Source organism: Capra hircus, chromosome 13 (genome assembly GCF_001704415.2).
Source record: "Capra hircus breed San Clemente chromosome 13, ASM170441v1, whole genome shotgun sequence".
NCBI classification, from domain to species: Eukaryota; Metazoa; Chordata; class Mammalia; order Artiodactyla; family Bovidae; genus Capra; species Capra hircus.
Window position 1 is genome coordinate 66,589,300 of NC_030820.1, and position 18,558 is coordinate 66,607,857.

An 18,558-nucleotide genomic window follows, 5' to 3' on the forward strand; every position below is an offset into this window, starting at 1 on the left:
CAACTAAAGAGTTTAAGTGTCATAACTAAAGGTCCTGCATGTTGCAACTAAGGCCTGGTGCAGCCAAATAAATATAAATATTAAAAAAGAGAAGAAACTCCATAATCACTGGGGTCAGACGTCCTGTTGCTTGACCAAGTTTTCCCAGGATCTGTTACACATCAGGCCTGGGAGAAGGCCACAGGGACCCTGACTCAGCCTTAGTTCCTGGAAGCCGAGGGCGGTTCCAGGCCCCGCCACGTCCACCTGCCACTCACCGGTGCAGGCCACAGCTGCAAACACCCAGCACTGGCCATACTTGACGCGCTGGCAGCCATCTTTCTTCCAACGCCGCAGGATGTCCACGCTGCCGATCCAGAACATGGGGCTGATGCCGTCCCCGTAGTTGTTGTCCCAGCGCCCCAGCAGCACGCCCTGGTCATCGTTGCAGTTGACCTGTGACCCACAAGAGCATCATAGGGACCAAGTCTGGGGTTAGTGACGGCTGTGATAGAGTGGGCACGAACTCAGCACGTGGTGAAAGGCAGGGGAGGGGCGTTCCAGGTTGAAGGAGCAGCAGGTGCAAAGATCCCGAGGTATGACTGATGGGGAGGTTGGAGATAGGAGCGGCGGTGGGAGAGGAGGTGGAGAGGGGTCAGGGTCATGAGGATGATGCTGGGGATGTGAATGTGTGCGTGGGCTGGCAGGCGGCATGATCTGAGTTTTACAGGGGCCTGTTCTGGCCCTGCCCAGACGGTGACATTGCCCCCCGACTCTCAGCATCCTGCTGCCCTGGCCCTGAGCCAAGCAGGGTCTGGCCCCGCCCCCTCTGCAGCCCACCTGCAACCCTCCCCAACCACCGCCACCCCCCCACCGCCGCCCCTTTGCTCTCTGTTCCGGTCACACTGGCCTCCTTTCTGCTCCTCAAATCTGCCAGTCATCCCTCCTCGGGGAACCTGTGCACAAGCGGTCCCCTCTGCCTGGGACGCTCTTCTCCTCCCAGTTACATCAGCTCAAGAATCATCACTTAGGGAAGTCCCCCAGTCCTCCACTGCGGTTGTGCCCTGTGGTCAGACACTATCACACGTCTGGCTCTGAGAGTGCATTGCAACATGACTGGGCGCTCACATGATCCTGTGGTTAACTCCCGTCTTCTCTCACACTCCCTAGAACGGAAGCTCTAGGAAGTGAGAGACCATTCATGTCTTCCACCTGCTTTTCCCTGGTGCCTGGGACATGGGTAGCACTTGATAAATACTTGCTGGGTGAATGAATGAATGAATTGCTTTGCGGGGCCACACGGCCTTACCCTCATTTGTGTACATCTAGTCTGTCCACATACAAGGTCTCCTAGCTGAGACTCACCATCTCCCAGGTTTCCCCGGCCATGACAGCCCAGGGCCTGGTCTCCATTATCACCTGAGGTGGGCCTGCACTCACTCACCATGCCGCTCACCACCCGGCCCACATAGACTGGACTACTGCGGCGGGAGCAGTCTCGGCCGGCATTCTTCAGGAACTTGGGGTTGACGTCCAGGAGCATCAGGCAGATGTCTAGGATCCCGTCTTCAAACTGTGTCAGAGGAAAGAAGGGAGGATGAGGGAGCTAAGTCACCTCCTCCAGGAAGCCTGCCTTGAAGTCCAGCGGCTGTGGGAACCCCCCTGTTCTGTCTCACACATCACACCTGGAGGCTCGGGTTGGGTCTGTCACATTGCTGTGGTGCCAGCTTTCCTGGCCCAGGAAAGGGGGGGAGGTGGGATGGGACGATGACTGAGTGTATGAGAAAGGGGGTGGGGTGTGCCTGCATCCAGACTTGGCGGGGGTGCAGGGGAGGCGGGGGTCCTGGGAACTTGGAGTAGAAGGAAAGCCCAGAGTCCCTGGAGCTTGACTGCCCTCAGTCACCTCAGGCCCAGCCACTGCCCTCCCTGCCCCCACAGCCAAACCTTCACTTCCCTAAAGCCTGACTCACCCCGCAGAGCTGATAAGTGTCCCTCCTCCCCCACCCCCACACACTGCGCTGATTGGAACCAAAGTATAAATTGCAAAGATGTAAATCTAATCTCATCACTCATCTCCACTGCCCCCAGAGTAAGATGGAGACTTCCCTGCAAGGTCCTTCATGATCGGTGTCCCACTCCATCCTAACCTCACCTCTCACCACTCTCAGCCACACTCACTCTGCCCCAGGGCTTTTGCACATGCTGTTTCCTTTGCTTGGAATGTTCTTTCTGCCCCTCTCTCTATGACGCACACCTTCTCATCCTTGCAGCTTAGGTGCTGTCTTTATCAAAATCTCTCATTGTCACCATCCCTCAGACCACTTTGGTCACATTTAAAGGCTCGCCGGTCTGTTCCCGGCTCTCTGCGTCTGTGGCCTTGTCCCAAATCAGGCCTTATCACAGGCCTCCCTCCATAACTTAGAGCAGTCCCCCCTGGCTTGATCCATTCATTCTTCAACTCCCTAGTGCCATCGCCCTGACGTTCAGGGCTGTTCACAGCTTGAATATTGTGGACTTCTCCCAGGTCATCTCCTGGGGCCCTATCTCATGCAAGTGCTCCCCCAGCTGCAGGACACTTCTTAGGCACAACATAAACTTTCCCACCTCTGTGCTTTCTGCTCATGCTATTCCCTAGGACACTGCGCACCAGTATGTTAAAAATGTATTTTAACGCAAATGTTTCTGGCAATTTAGACATATAATTTGAGTTTGAGAACCACTAATTCAGACAATGGTTTAAAGCCCCTCTCAGTACATGCCTAGCACAGTCAGTGCTCTCCAAGTGCTGCCCACTATTTTGCTATGGCTGTGAATGGCTCCCTCCTCCCTCCTGGAGCACTCGCCAGCCCCACAGCTCCTACAGGCTCTCTGCCTCTGAGCTGCCGCTCCCACAGTGCACAGCGCCATCCTTTGCTGTGTGACCTCAGGCCTGGCCTGGGCCCTCTCTGAGCCACCAGCCGTTTCAGAGCCCTTGAATCCTTGACAGTATGGGGTGGGTGACTCTGAGACCTTGCTTACACTTTCTGGTTTTGTCTCAGACCCAGGGCCCAACTTACAGCAAGCCAGAGATGGTTAGGAGGGGCAGAGTGTGGCCCTACCTGCCCAAAATTCCAAGGTATGCTCTTGATGAACTTGGCTGAGCCCTGGTAGATGAAGCCTTGCTGGGTAAGGACATATTCTTGCCGCTCCTCATCTGAGTTCAGGTACACAGCATCCGCTGTGGGTAAAAAGGAAAAGGCCTCAACTCAGGGTCCGGCAAGGCCCAGGTTCCCCACAGACATGGCACCTGGGGTGCCAACCCTTCAGGGCCAGGGCAGCTCCCCAGAGGCCATTCTCTCTTTAAATCAGAAAAACTAATTCATTAATTAATAATCTCATACCAATAAGATAAAGTATTATCAGTTGGTGATAACAATGGCTGTCTTTTATCCAACACTTGCCACCTGCCAGGACCTGTGATAAATGTAATGAGATAAGTTAACTTGTTTAACCTCCACCAAAGCCTCACATGGAAGGCATCCTTGGAAGCCCCATTTTACAGGTGGCAAAACTGAGGCTTGAGACTATTTTACGAATGGGAAAATCACACCAGCACAAGAGACAGAGGAGCACTGACAGGGGCCAGGAGTCAGGAATCCCCTAGCTCTGAGTAGGGGATTTTTGCTGTATGACTCTGGGCAGCTCATTTCTCCTACCACCTGACTGTGTTTCCTGAAGGTCAAATGTGATCACAGAACAGGAAGGTGCTTTGCAAGCTGAAGCCCTGAGGCGGTGTGAGGAAGGAGCATGATTCAGAGAAAGTTAACGCAAGGTTGCTGCAACTCAGAGGAAGCAGATCTGTCCAGCCTGGGGGTCAGGTGGCATCTGAAGGTTGCCTTGATGACATTCTAAGCAGAGGACTAGAGATGGGCGGTGCAGCTGCTGGAAAATGGACGATACTTAGTTCCCTGTGGCTTGTGACGACAGAAGAGGGCCTGAGGGGGTGGGACCAGCTGGAGGGCAAAGGTTAGTCCAACTTTTCCAATTCCCACTCACAAGTGAAGAAATTAAGACTGGGAAGGGGAAATCCAGAGCCATTGTATGGCTTTGATCAGTCCTAGGCATTTTTGCCTCCATGGGCTCCTTCCTCCATTAAAGAAAATCTTTTTGTAATATATTTTTTGACTGCATTGGTATAACGCTGGATCTTCCTAACCCAGGGATTGAATCCAGGTCTCCTGCATTGGCAGGAGGAGTCTTTGTCTTCTGAGCCACCAGGGAAGCCCAAATAAATTAACATTATATGTTAAAACATATTCTCTGGCCTGAACCTCTTTTTTTTCTTGGTCTTCTGATTTTTTTTTTTTTTGACAGTATAATTTTTTTTTAAAATTTTAATTAGAAATGAACACATTTTCACGGGTCCCTAAGAGTATGGTGGACCCAGTCAGCGTGCCTACTGAAATCAGCCTGGGGAAACATGTCCAGTGCCTGGGGAAGTGGCTGCCTGGCCCTCAGACCCCTGGGCCCCTCTACAGCAACAGGCAGGCAGCCCCTGCCTGCACCACCTGGAGGAAAACAAATGTGAAAGTGGCTGAGCACCTTATGCATCCTGCCAGGAGGCTTGGGCGGGCGATTGCGCAATGAACACCAGTCTTCAGATAAATGAGCTATGTGGCTGTAAACCAGCTGGTGGCGTGGGAGGAAGAATCTGAGGGAAGGAAAAGGCCGTGGTATTTCCCCATCCAGTGGGAGGGTCAGCACATGTTGAACTGTCCCCACCTCAGCCCAGGAGGCTGGGACTAAGATGTCCCCACTCAGGTCTCTGGCTGGTAAAGATGGAGGTCTTGGGGATGCTCCCTTGGGATCCTGACCATGCTGGAACTCAGGGACCAGAGGCCCCCAGGTCATAGGCAGATGCTGCCCTCTCCCCCAAGAGGGAGAGCAGTTTCCTCCCTTAGCGCCCCACACCCCCACTCAGCCCAACTTCCTATCTCCTTATTTCCAGCTCCCCCTACCCTCCGGGATGTTGCTCCCTTTAGTCATTGTGGTGCTTGGCTGGCTGCCACCCCATCCCTCCGGGCAGGGAAGAGGCAAGGCCACAGGGAGGGGTCATCCCCCAGAACCTCACTGCCCGTTCCTTGAACTCTGAAACCCCACAGCGATGGGATTGGGGAGGGGCACTGCCAAGTATCTGCCCAGGGGCAGGGTCGCCAACTACCTGTAAGTTCACACACTGATTAAAATAAAAATGAGCAGACAGTGTGACCAGCAAGGCCACTTCTGTCCTGAGAAACCATTTGGTGTGGCCACAGGGCATGTGAGCAAGGAAACTCCTCCCTGTGATAAGCCATAGGGAACCAACTCATATCTGTGGATGGGAGCCAGATGGCAAGGCCCGGGGCACTTGCAGCTCTTAAAAAGGATGAACAGTGACTTTCCTGGTGGTGTAGTGGCTAAGACCCCGCACTTCCAATGCAAAGGACCCAGTTTCAATCCCTGTTTGGGGAACAAGATCCTACATGTCACAACTAAGAGTTTGCGTGCCACAGCTTAAGATTCTGCACACCACGACAAAAAGACTGAAGATCCTGCAGGCCACCACTAAGATCCGGTGCAGCCAAATAAATAAACCAAACAAAAACGAAACAACAACAAATGTATGCAAACTGTGTGGAAAGAGCCTCAAGACGGTAGAGGGAGAAAAAAAAAAATCCCAAGTTGTAGGCTGATGTATACAATGGGGATTCTTTAATGTTTAAGACAGGGAAATCCATAACGCAATGATGTCTTCTACAACATGATCAATATAATTAACACTGATGTATGTTACATATGAACATTCTTAAGAGAAAAAATCCTGAGTTCTTACCATAAGGAAAATATTTTTTGCTTTAATTTTGTATGTATATGAGATGATGGATGTTCATTAAAATCATTGTGATAATCATTTCATGATGCATGTAAGTCAAATCATTATGCTATATACCTTAAGCTTATACAGTGTTGTACATAAATTATATCTCAATAAAACTGGAAGAAAAAAAAATACAGTGATGTCTCCAGACACAAACACTGAATCTAAGGAGATAAGCCCTCCAGAGACAGCTAATAATGGTGTTTCCTAAGGAGGGAAGTGAAGGATGGGAGGCTATCTCTCTGTAGTGCTTGAAGCTTTTAGAAAGAGGGTGTTCTCAGATCTTACTGTTATAATTAAAAGTAAAAGCCAGGGCTTCCCTGGTGGCTCAGTGGTAAAGAATCGACCTGCCAATGCAGGAGACAGGGGTTTGATCCCTGATCTGGGATGATCCCACATGCCAGGGAGCAACTAAGCCCATGTGCCACAACTACTGAGCCCGTGCTTTAGAGCCCAGGAACCACAACTATTGAAGCCAGCGAGCCTAGAGCCCGTGCTCCCCAATAAGAGAAGCCACCTCAGTGAAAAGCCCACGCACCGCAACTATGAATAGAAAGTAGCCCCCACTCTCTGCAGCTACAGAAAAGCCCATGCGACAAGGAAGACCCAGCGCAGCCAAAACAAAATGAAAAAAAGAAAGAACAGCCAAAGTGTATAAAAGAGAAAATAAAAAACCTTTCTGTTCAAAGAAAATGCCCCCAGATGGAGAAGAAAAATAAATAAATAAATAAAGCAGTGGCCCAGTAGGAGGCTGGTGGTCTGGAGGTCTGGTCTGGCCCAGTAGGAGGCCAGAATTTCTGTTCTGGGGCCGGGCTTCGAGGAGGGAAGTCCATCACCAAGCTGGGCTTGCCCACATGGCCCCTCTCTCTGCCTGGCTAGGTATGAGCCCCAGTAGTAGTGTTAGTTGCTCAGTCATGTCCGACTCCTTGCAACCCCATAGACGGTACCCCACCAGGCTCCCCGTCCCTGGGATTCTCCAGACAAGAATGCTGGAGTGGGTTGCAATTTCCTTCTCCAATGCATGAAAGTGAAAAGTGAAAGTGAAGCCGATCAGTCATGTCCGACCCTCAGCGACCCCATGGACTGCAGCCTTCCAGGCTCCTTCATCCATAGGATTTTCCAGGCAAGAGTACTGGAGTGGGGTGCCATTGGGTTGTTGAGAGCAACCATTAAAAGAGTGTATAAAGGGGCCTCCCTGGCAGCTCAATGGTAAGGGTCCAGGAAAATCCCGCCTGCCATGAGATGACTAAGCCTGTGCACCGCAACTCCCGAGCCTGCACCCTACAGAGTCTGAGAGCTGCAACTATGGGGCCCCCGTGCTGCGGTGAAGCAACTACTGAAGCCCGCATGCCTAGAACCTGTGCTTTAAGCCACTGCAATGAGAAGGCACCCCAACAAAGGGTGGCCCCTGCTCATTGCAACTAGAGAAACTAGCCTCACAGCAACAAGGACCCAGCACAGCCAAAAATAAATAAATAAAGATATATTTCAAAAATAGAAATCAAAAGAGAAGTTAAAAAAAATGGTGATAGTGATAATTTATTTTAAAAAATAAACGAGTGTATAAGGAGCACTTAGGTGGCCAAACTGCTCCTGCACACCTCTTCTGGGTACCCTATCCCTCCATCTCCCTGCTTCTTTTCCCCAAGCCAATCTGGTGAGATTTAAAACAGAGCCCCACAAAACAGAACCAGGTATGAGGCCATGGCCCTGGGCCTCCACTGGACAGTCCTTTCCTGAATGGGGCTTTTGAACCCAGGCCACCTCCAGGCAAGGTGGAATCCCTTTGTAGCTGTGTGCTGTGTTTAGTCGCTCAGTTGTGTCTGACTCTTTGCAACCCCATGACTCTTAGCCTATCAGGCTCCTCTGTCCATGGAATTTTCCAGGCAAGAATACTGGAGTGGGTTGCCATGTCCTCCTCCAGGGGATCTTCCCAACCCATGGATTGAACCCAGGTCTCCTGCATTGCAGGTGGATTCTTTACCATCTGAGCCACCAGAGAAGCCCAAGAATACTGGAGTGGGTAGCCTCAACCCAGGAATCAAACCAGGGTCTCCCGCATTGCAGGTGGATTCTTTACCCTCTGAGCTACCAGGGAAGCCCAGGTAGCTGTGTAGACTGGGGCAAGTCATTTTGCTTCTGCGAGCCTGTCCCCACCTCTATAAATGGGAATGATGAGAGTTCTGACATCATGAAGTCTTAGAAGGCTAGAGCCTCATTCAGTCCACCTGGATGTCTCTGCTGCCCCATCTTCCGCCCATCACCACCCTGCCACCAAGTGGTTCCCATGGGTGGGTCCAGCCCTGCCCATCTTCCCATCCTGCCCGTGGACACAGTGCAGCTCACCTGGACACCAGCTGTTGAAGAGCAGGGTGAACTGAGCCAGCATGAAACTGGAGCCCTGGTAGCCGGTGGAGGCCTCCAAGCTGAGGCGGTAATGGCCAATAGGGGCATTGGCCGGGGTGCTGAACTGCAGCGAGAGGGTGCTGTCTTGCTGGTCCACTACCACCGCTGCCCAGGCCCCCTCCTCCATAGCATCAGACAGCCTGAAAAGGGCCTTGGTCCCGGTCTCCTCACTGGGGTCTGGGCCTGCAGAGGAAGAGAGCAGTGGGCCATGAGCCAGGGGTGGTGAGGGAGGGTGAGCACCAAGCCTGGCAGGGGCAGAGCACACTCCTAGGGGTGCCCTGGGCCTGGGTTGAGGCCCAGAAGGAACTTGGAGGAGTGGTTTCATCTCTCTGAGCCTTGGCTTCTTCATCTGGGGACTGGACTCCAAAATGTACAGGCTGGTTTTGTGGGAATGCACAGAAAGTGGCAGGCACACAGCATGTCCTCAGTCTCCTGGGAGCAGGGACAGCGTGGCCTGGGACAGGGTCACAGTGACACTGTTCTGGACTGGTGTGACTTTGAGCAAGAATATCCTCCTCTCTGGGCTCAGTTTGCCCATCTGTAAAATGGACAGGAATGAGGCAAGGTACTCCCCAAATGTCCTCCATTCCCACTTAAATCCTTTACCTGCGGGCATCCTGCTTTCTCTTTCAGAAAAAGAAGCCCAGACTCTGAGTAAAATGGGACCTCAGTCCTCTGAAGTGGCCAGTGGAGCCTGTCTGAGAGCCTGCTTGCTCCTGGCTAGCAGAGGGTGCTGGCCATTGTAGATCCAGGTGTCTGTCTCCCCAAAGCCCCCTCCACCTCTTGGCCTCTGTATCTCCACAGGCAACTCTGAAGAGCCAGAACCATCCCTCACCTCCCTGCAGCCTCTGACACTTTACCAAGTGCCCTTGGTACTTCCTGCTTCCCCTGAGACCCCTTGTACAGGTGGAAAAACTGAGGCTCAGAGAGAAGGGCTCTTCCAAGAATGTTCCAGGGGTCTGTGGCAAAGTCAGGATTTGGGCCCAGGTCTCCAGGCCCTGGGGTCCCCACGTTGTCGCTCATTCCCAAAGGGGAGGTTTCCCTAGTTGGGAGGATAGTGTCTCAGGTCTCAGTGTGCTGAGGGCCTGCCTCCCTGGTTCTTTTTCGGGGGGAGGGCAGGGCCCAGATTTTGCAGGCAGGTCTGAGTCATAAGGAGGGCGAGGGGGGCCAGTCCCCCCTTCTGGACTTGGGTGGTGGAGAGAAGAAACAGAACTTTCTCTGCCTGGTTGGGCGGCTGCCCGGGAGGGTTTCTGTTTACTCTTCCATCTCCCTCCCTGCCACTCTGCCCATCCACCGCTGACAGTACAGGGGCCTGCTCAGTAAGGGGCTACCTGCCAGCCCGCCCACACCAGGCCCAAATATAACTCTGAACTAACAGGCATGATGTCAGCCTCTGGGTCCCTGAGTGCCAGGAGCCAGCTGTCCTTTAAACACTCCCTGTCTTCCAGAGTTAGCATTTAGGGGAAGAACTGGGCAGCACTGGGGCCCGAGAGCCAGCCTGATCTGGTTTCCCCCAATGAGACCTGGAGTGCTGTGTGACCTCAGCTAAGTCATGAGACCTCTCTGATCTGCAATTTTCTCATCAAAGACGAAAACAGGCTTAGAGTACACTCCAGGAAAGGTTTGATTCCAGGTCTGAAACTGACTCTGTGACCTTAGACAAGCTATTTAGTGTCTTTGTGCCCCAGTTTCCTCATCTGTAAAATGGGGTCAATTTCAGTACCTCTCATAAGGTCATTGTGAGGCTTAAAGAAGCTGAGGCTTGTAAAGCACATTACAAGGTGCCTGGCATGCAGTAAGCACTCATAAGTAATAGTTAATTATTTACTACTGTCACTACCACCTTTTACATGACATTTACAGGAATTGGTGAGAGTTCATAGAAAGCATTTAAAGCAGTGACTAGCGCAAAGTAATTATTCAGTAAACATGAGCTATCCTCAATGTCATCCAACAAGACCATTACAAATCAGAGTTCTCACACCAAATAACAGATTTTGAGACTGGAGTGGAATGTAGTAATTGCCTAACTCAATTGCATCACTTCACAGATATGGAAACTGGGGCTGAGAGTGATAAAGTTGGGGTGAACATACATCCTTGTTTTCTCAGGATAGTCCCATTTTATGCCTGTTGTTGTTGTTTAGGTGGTAAGTCTTTTGTAACCCCATGGACTATAGCCCTCAAGGCTCCTCTCTCCATGGGTTTCCCCAGGCAAGAATACTGGACTGGGTTGCCATTTGCTTCTCCAGGGGATCTTCCTGACCCAGGGATTGAACCCACATCTCCTGTGTTGCAGGCAGACTCTATCACTGAGTCACCAGGGAAACGCTTTCATGCCTCTGGTCCCAGCATAATTCTTTCATTCATAATCTTTTCATTCTCAGAAGAGACTCTGTTGGGATGATCAATGTTCTGGTTTCCACAGTTACAGGCTGGGCCGGGTCCCATAGTCACTGTCACCACTGACACACCGCCCTTGGGGACCGGCCAGGAAACACTTGCTCTCTGTCCTGTGGCAGCCTTGTACACACACACACACACACACACACACACACACACACACACACACACACACACACCCCTTTCTTCTGAGGGGTCCTGGGGGATGGGAAGGGGATGGGCTGTCCCCCAACCCCACCACTGTTCACGTAAGCTGGCTTAGAAAATTCCTTGGCTGAGGTTCCATGTGGTACTCTTTGTGGAGCCAGAGGCTCCGCAGAGATCCCACTGGACATAAATGACCCTGGAGACCTGGAGGGGTCCTGGCCTCTATCCTGACCACAGCAGTGAGGGGCTGGGTGGGGTGGATGAGGGGAAGCTTCCAGAGTCAAGCCTGCTATTAGCCTCATAAGGGTTCTTTTCACTGTTCCAGGCTGACCTCACTGTCACCCCTCCACCCTCAAACCCTGGCCTCCCTCTTGGGGGAAGTACAGCTTTAGTCCGTAAAAATGATGGTGCTTGTCTGCTGTGGTCTGTACCCCACAACAGGCCTGTCTGGCCTTGAAGTGTCAGGGTGAGATGCTCAGCATCTGGGCATGGGTGGCATCAGGCCACACACTCCAGTCGCTGGGTGACCTTCACCAGCTCTCTCCCCTCTCTGGTCCTCAGTTTCCCTAAAGAGGTAGGAGAAGTGGATCACAGGCTAGAATGTTCTAACACCAAAGCAGGGTGCCTGGGCCAGGCTCGGCCAGAGGCTGACCCAAGCCAGGCCTTGAGGCAGGAAGCCTGGCTTCCTGGCATTGTCACTCAGCTTCTTCAGCCCACGAGAGGGTCCTGGTAGCTCAGACAGGGAAATCAAGAGCACCCAGAGATACAGTGCCTTCTGTGGTTGCCCTGGGGGCTACAGAAGTTAGCAGGGCAGGTTGGTGATGGCTTGAGATAAGTTGGCAGAGACCAGAGAACAGAGATTAGCTGCTGGAGTAAGAAGGTCAGCTGCCTGCCTCCCGTTGCGGTCCCAACCCTGAACTAGGGGCCTCATTACCTAGCACCAGGCTGCCTAGACAAATGCAAAAGAAGGAAGAAGAAACCAGACACCTTGAGAGTAAAGAAGGGGAAAAAAGGTGGGAAATTCCCATACCAGCAGTTCAATGACCATCTGTTTCACAGAAGAATAAACCAAGGCCAGCAGGCCCTTGTGGTGAGCAAGTAGATGTCTCTGCTCTCAGATCACAGCAACAAAAAGCCTCAATTCTGGGGTCAGGGTTTGAATCCTGCTGTGTGATCTGGGCAAGTAAATTGACCTTTCTGAGCATGAGTGTTCCCATCTGTAAAATGGGGGCTAGTTACGCATTCAGAACAGAAGGATTCTGGATAAGTATACTTACACCACAGATGTGATTCTCCCCAGCCCAAGCCTGACTCTTCTCAGGGCACCACCCCCAGCCCTTAAGTTCCACAGATTCAGGCTTCCACTTTACAGAAGGGGAAACTGAGACTGGAAAGATGGGAAACTTGCCATAGGCCCCTCAGGTCTACAGAATGAACCCCAAGGCTGCTGGTTGTGAGTGTGTGTTGGGGGGGATGCCCCTGGTTAGTAGGTGTGTCCCTGCCAGAAGAGAAAGGGGAGGGAGGAAAGGGATGGAGGGGATATCCGTAGCAGGTCTGCAGGCATTGTGATAAGCTTTATCAAACGGCTTCCCAGGTAATACAAGCATCAGCCTGCTTGCTCTCTGGCCTCAGAGACCTCAGAAAGAGCTAGAGCTGGCCTTTCCCACCCTCAGGCCAGAGTCCCAGCCTGGTGGCCCCTCGCTGACCTCAAGGGAGTGGTTCCCACCAGAAGCCAAACCCAGTGGCATTTAAGGTCACTTTCTATGGCAAACAAAGATGACTGGGCATTGGGTATCTGGGGATGGGGCTGCTGGGGCCTTAATGTCCCTTCACCCATCACTAGAGTCCCTGGAGCAAGATCAGCAACTGCTGTGAACATTTGCAGGGCACTCCCTCATGTCAGGCTCTTTTTACCTAAGGACCTTTTATTAGGAGTGCTTTAGCTCAGAGAGCCTAAGTAATTTGCCCGAGGTCACACAGCAGGCAGGCAGTCTGGTCCACACCAGAATCTAAGTCTGTGAGTCTGAGGCAGCCTCCTGATGCTTAGAGAAAGAACTATAGGAACACAAAACTGCCCACTCAGAGAGCTAGAGAAAGCTGGGTTCTCTCCACCACCCAGACTCCCTTTGGGTCCGATCCCAGAGGCCTGGTCAGGTTGTGTGGGTTTGGAGAAAAAGCTGTTGATAATTGGAAAATTGTTTGGATGTGAGAAAAGACAGGCAGGATCTTGATGGACCTATATGCTAGCAAACACCGCCCCCACCCCATACCCAACCCTGGTGATAAAAGGTCATCAGGAAGCCAGGCACCCAGGATCACAGACTTGTCTATAAGGCTGAGTGGTGCGGGATGACATCTCTCCACTCACTGGACCTCAATTCTCTCATCTGTAAAATGGGGTAGTGACTAAGGGGAATTTCTCAGAGGAATCAGGAGGAGGAATGGCATCACTTTTCCCATGGTCTGCAGGGGACAATGAAATCACAGAATGGGAAGGGGTGGAGGGTAGTACTCACCAGTCATGGCACAGAAGGTGAGGCTGTCCACACTGGCCTCATAGTTTCGGCCCTCGAAGTGCAGAGTCAGCCAGAAGGGCTGGCCCCGCCGCACCACCAGCCTCTCCCTGCACAGGTCAGCTGTGTGGTGGTCACAGCCATTGACCTCCAGCTCCAGGTCACATCTCTCCAGGACCAGATCTGTAAAGACAGTGAGGGGCTTGAGCCAAGGTTCCATCTCACAGCCAGCTGTGTGCCCCAGGCTCCCTGGACATGGGGTGTTCAGGGCCCTCCCAATCCTCAATTGCAGAAGTTGTGCAACCCTGTTGTGCAGAAGTAAACCAGGCCTAAATGTCCCCAATTCTTTTTTTTTTTTTTTGGCCATGCCACACTGCTTGCGGGATCTTAGTTCCCTGATGTGGGATCGAACCCAGGCCTGCTGCAGTGGAACCTCAGAGTTCTAACTGGACCACCAGGGAAATCCTCCCCAACAATCACAGGTTGTGTACACTGGGGCAGGTGGGGAAGGCTCTGCCACCTCCTGGCCGTGGCCCTCAGGCGACTCAGCTCTTCTGGGCCTCACTTTCCCCACCTGAGTTCACAGTGAGAGACAGCAGGACCCAGGGTGGCTGTGAGCCATTTAGCCCAGTGCCTTGCACATAATTAAGTACCTTCTAGATATGGGCTAGTCTGCTGTGACTGGAGGGTTCTTTTGGTAAAAAGTGGGGTGATATTTGGTATTGGTTAGTTACACGGGCTTTGCCTTTTAGGTTTAATTTTCAGTTTCCAGGAAATACAGAGGACTGAGGAGCTCATTAAAGTTAGGACCAGGACATGTGTGCTCAGTTGCTTCAGTCATGTCCAACTCTTTGCAATCCTATGGACTATAGCCTGCCAGGCTCCTCCGTCCATGTAATTCACCAGGTAAGAATACTAGAGTGGGTTGCCATGCCCTCCTCCAGGGGATCTTACTGCCCCAGGGATCGAACCTACGTCTCCTACATTGCAGGTGGATTGTTTATCCACTGAACCACCTGGGAAGTCCCAGGACCAGCACTCGATCAACAAAATTCATACTCTGGGAAACTACAAGCAAAGTATTTGGTTTCTTTAACCAATAAATTGCAAAACAGAAAGAAATCAAGAAAAAAGACAAGAAAAAAAAGTTGAAGGGATAACCTGTAGACTAAAAGAAACCTACGGCACATTATAACCCACTGCGCTGTATGAGCCTTACTTGGATTTTGATTTGAAAAACTATTTATCACATACAATTGGAAATTTGAACACTGATAGAAAATGGTGATATTAAGGAATTTTTTATTCATGTCTAAAAAGGAGTCCTTATTCACTGGAGAGAAATATTGAAATATTTACAGTTGTACAATGTGAAGTATGGCAAGTGAAAGTGAAAGTCGCTCAGTCATGTCCGACTCTTTGTGACCCCATGGACTGTAGTCCATGGAATTCTCCAGGACAGAATACTGGAGTTGGGTAGCCTTTCCCTTCTGCAGGGGATCTTCCCAACCCAGGGATTGAACCACATTGCAGGTGGATTCTTTATCAGCTGAGTTACAAGAGAAGCCCAATGTATGGGATTTGCTTTCAAATAGTGGAGAAGGGGGTGATAATGGGGCAGGAAGCAGCAGTAGCTATAAGTTGGTGGTGGTTGAGATTGGGTTATGAGAACATAGGCATTTATTACACTATTCTCTCTACTTTTATATGTACTCAATATTCTCTATAATAAAATTTCTTTTTTAATAACAGGAGTTTGAGAGTCTTCAGGACTTAGGTTTCAGTTCGGATGTACTGCTGTGTGATCCTCAGCAGGTGTCTCTCCCTCTCTGTGCCTCCTTTCCTGAAGATTCAAGGGCTTAGCCCAGGGTAAAAGTTTGATATGTGAAAGTTCTCTTTATAATTTCTAAAGGAGCTAAAGACCAAAGTAGGGGCAGTGAGGGGCTAAGGAAAGCACAACTCTCATAACCTTGGCAAGCTCAATCTGACATAATCAAGGTCAAGATTAGGGGGAGAGTAGGGTCGGAAGAATGGGCAAGGCAGGACTCCCAGAGCTATGGGGCCCTTGAGAGTAAGTTCTCCCACTGAGGCCCCGAGGCAGGGACTGGCAAAGTCACCTGGCAAGTGGGTTCTCCCATGGGGTCATCCACGCAGTTCTCCTTCCTCCCGCCACTGAACATCTATCCTCTAAACGAGGCGCAAACTGCCCATTGACTGCCAAGGACTTGGACGTGGGTTATCTCCACTTAAACTACAACTGCCCAGTTCAGTTCAGTCGCTCAGTCGTGTCCAACTCTTTGCGACCCCATGGACTGCAGCATACCAGGCTTCCCTGTCCATTACCAACTCCTGGAGTTTACTCAAACTCATGTCCATCACATCAGTGATGCCATCCAACCATCTCATCCTCTGTTGTCCCCTTCTCCTCCCGCCTTCAATCTTTCCCAGTATCAGAGTTTTTTCCAATGAGTCAGTTCTTTGCATCAGACACAACTACTATCACTGTCTTCACTTTGTAGGGACATTATGCGGCCCCAGGTCTCATGGCAAGCGCAAGACCAAGCTTGGGGATTTGAATCCAGAATCCAGGGCTGTAGAGTCTGGAGCCCAGCCTGGTAACCACCTCACTCACAGCTCAGGATGTGTTGTCCATCCCCCACCCACATACTGCGTTTCACACCTGGGAGGAGACCTGGGAGGAAGGTGAGGCCCCTGGGATCATAGCAGGAGAGACCTCCACTAGCCACAAGGAGGAACTTCCTGCTGGCCTCCTGGGTGAAGAAGGAAAACTGCAATTCCAGAGAGCTGACGCAGCAAAGAGGCTCAGGGTGCTGAGTCCAGCAGCATTAGCACAGGCACGTCCCCCATCATAGAGATCTCGCCTCTGAAATTTGTTCTCCCGTGGGAGACCATAGAGAGGTGGTCAGACCCTGGTGTGGGGCAAATGGGGTGCTGTCTCATGCTAATTGTGTGAAGAAGGATTCCCAGAAATTACGCCCAGCTCTAGAGGTGCAGAAACACCAGGGTCTAGGATCATAGTATTTCTGTACCGAGAAAGGACCTGAGGTCTTCCAGGCCACCGGGATCACTGTAGGAAGTGACCACTCTGGCAATGGGGCAGGGGGCTCATCGTAACTGGTTACTCCAGGTCCTCCAGCCCTACTGAGCCCCGCTTTTGGGGACAGAGATGGGAAACTGCATGGGACACACGTGGCCACCTAGCTGGCTTTCAGTCACGTGTGTTGGGAAGCTGGTTCTCAGAGGGGGACAAAGGTGGCCCGAGAACATACAGCTGGTCAGGCACGGCCACGGTTCCTCCCGCTCATTCCCTCTCCATCTGCCCCGTGTGCCCCTCCAACGGCCCCTCCGCCCACCCTCCTTCCTGGGGGCTGCAGTGGCAGCCTGCGAGAGCAAGCCTGTTCTCAGGCCTCTCCTCCACTGGATGCTAGGAGCTCCTCTCCATCCGCTGAGACCAAGGAGACAGCCAGGCTTGGCTTACATGCCATGAGGGACTAACCAAAGCTCAGTCCCTGAGGCCAGGCCAGCACCCTCTGCACAGCTTCGTGACCAGCACACAGCAGGGAGCCAGGCTCCACTAACTGAGGACAGCTGACAATGGTCCGTGAACAAGGTACCTTACAGTTTAGAACACGCCTTCGTGGTCCATTGCCTCATCTGATCCAGGAGGCAGGGGTTAATGAATATGCCCTGGGGATGGGGAAACTGAGGTCCCAAGCAGAGCCAGAACTGGGGGCCGGGCACTTCTCATCCAGCCCAGCCCTCCTGTGTGTGCTCCAAATCGGGGGCTTAGGGCTTGAGTCCAGCCGGGTCCTGACCCCACTGCACCGGTGGGACCACCAAGACTAGGGAGAGATGGCTGGCCCCTGGACCCTGGGGCCCCTGCGCGGCGGCGGCACCCCTGACCCTGATACTCACCCTCGGCCATGGTCAGGTGGTGGCTGTGCTCCTTGGACTGGTGGCACGACACTCCAAGTGCAGACCACTGGCGGCGGGCAATGCAGAGGCTGAGAGCGAAGTGAACTTATAGCCCGCTCAGGGGCGGGCTGGGGGCGGGGCCGCGCGGGAAGGCGGGGCCCGGCGAGGCCGGCTTTGCCCGGTCTGGGCCCACGTGCTTTCCACCAGCAGGCAGGGGCGCGCTGGGAGGCAGGAGCCCAGGGAGGACGGGAGAGGGCTGGGCAAGGGCGCCCTCTGGGGAGGCAGACACGAGCGCAGGGCTGGGACAACAGCCACAGGCAACACAAGCCAGGACACTCAGACACACCTGGATACACAGAGTCAGATCTTGGGTGACAGAGACACCTGGATACAGAAACACACACACAGATACAGACACACTGTTGCATCAAGACACACAGACATACCTGGATACACAGACATGGACCCACAGTCAAGTCAGACCCGGGATCAAGAAGACACACACATCCTCAGATACAGACTCACGGAGACCTAAGGATGTGGACACACAGACAGACAGATACAGCAGATGAATCTGGACACACACAGCTGGTGACATGGACTTAAAATCAGTGACATGCCTGTGCATAGACACAGCCAGACACACTTGGACAGGTACCCACTGAGAACCACACAGAAATAAACAGGTGTCCGGAAGCACTCAGCTCCCAGACACACACAGACAACACCCTGTCAGAGGTGGACACAAAATCAGATCGGGGCACCTAGAGACACACAAAGGTGCAGATCCTGGGAGCGGGACACACACACAGACAGGGCCTCATGTACAGACATGCAGACACACCCGCAAAGACAGGCATACCACACCTGTCTCTGCAGCAAAACCCAGACATCCCTCTAGCTCATCTGTTCTTCTGTCCCTTCCATCTAATCTAATCACTCATCTGTCCATCGATCCACCCATCATCCACGTACCCCTTCCCCTCTCACTTCCACTGATGATGCTCCTTGCAGGCCCACCCTGTGCCAGAAGGAGACAAAGCCAGTCTCCCAGGGACTCAACCTCTGCCTTCTCACTCCTAGCATCTGGGGGCAGGAGGCATCACCCAGTCTTCTCCCTCTGATCCTCCAGCCTTCTGTGCTTCTTATCCACCATGAGTCCTGAGCAGGAAGGGTCTCTGGGGAGACAGGGGCCTGTGAGCCTCCCCCAACCCTTCTTCCTGAATGGAACTTCCTGAAAGTTCCATATCTATTGATGGACTGGGGCTTACAAAATTG

General features: G+C 52.3%; 1 protein-coding gene across 1 annotated transcript in view; it reads right to left on the reverse strand.

Moving 5' to 3' along the window:
* Positions 1–17,525, reverse strand: part of TGM2 (transglutaminase 2) — a 34,885-nt gene extending 17,360 nt beyond the window's left edge. The window contains exons 1-6 of the mRNA XM_005688548.3: positions 17,281–17,525; positions 13,348–13,527; positions 8,222–8,464; positions 3,078–3,196; positions 1,424–1,552; positions 258–435 (exon numbers count right to left, since the gene is read on the reverse strand). Coding sequence (XP_005688605.1) covers positions 258–435; positions 1,424–1,552; positions 3,078–3,196; positions 8,222–8,464; positions 13,348–13,527; positions 17,281–17,290 — 859 coding nt within the window. The 5' untranslated portion in view covers positions 17,291–17,525. The remainder of the gene's footprint in view (positions 1–257; positions 436–1,423; positions 1,553–3,077; positions 3,197–8,221; positions 8,465–13,347; positions 13,528–17,280) is intronic.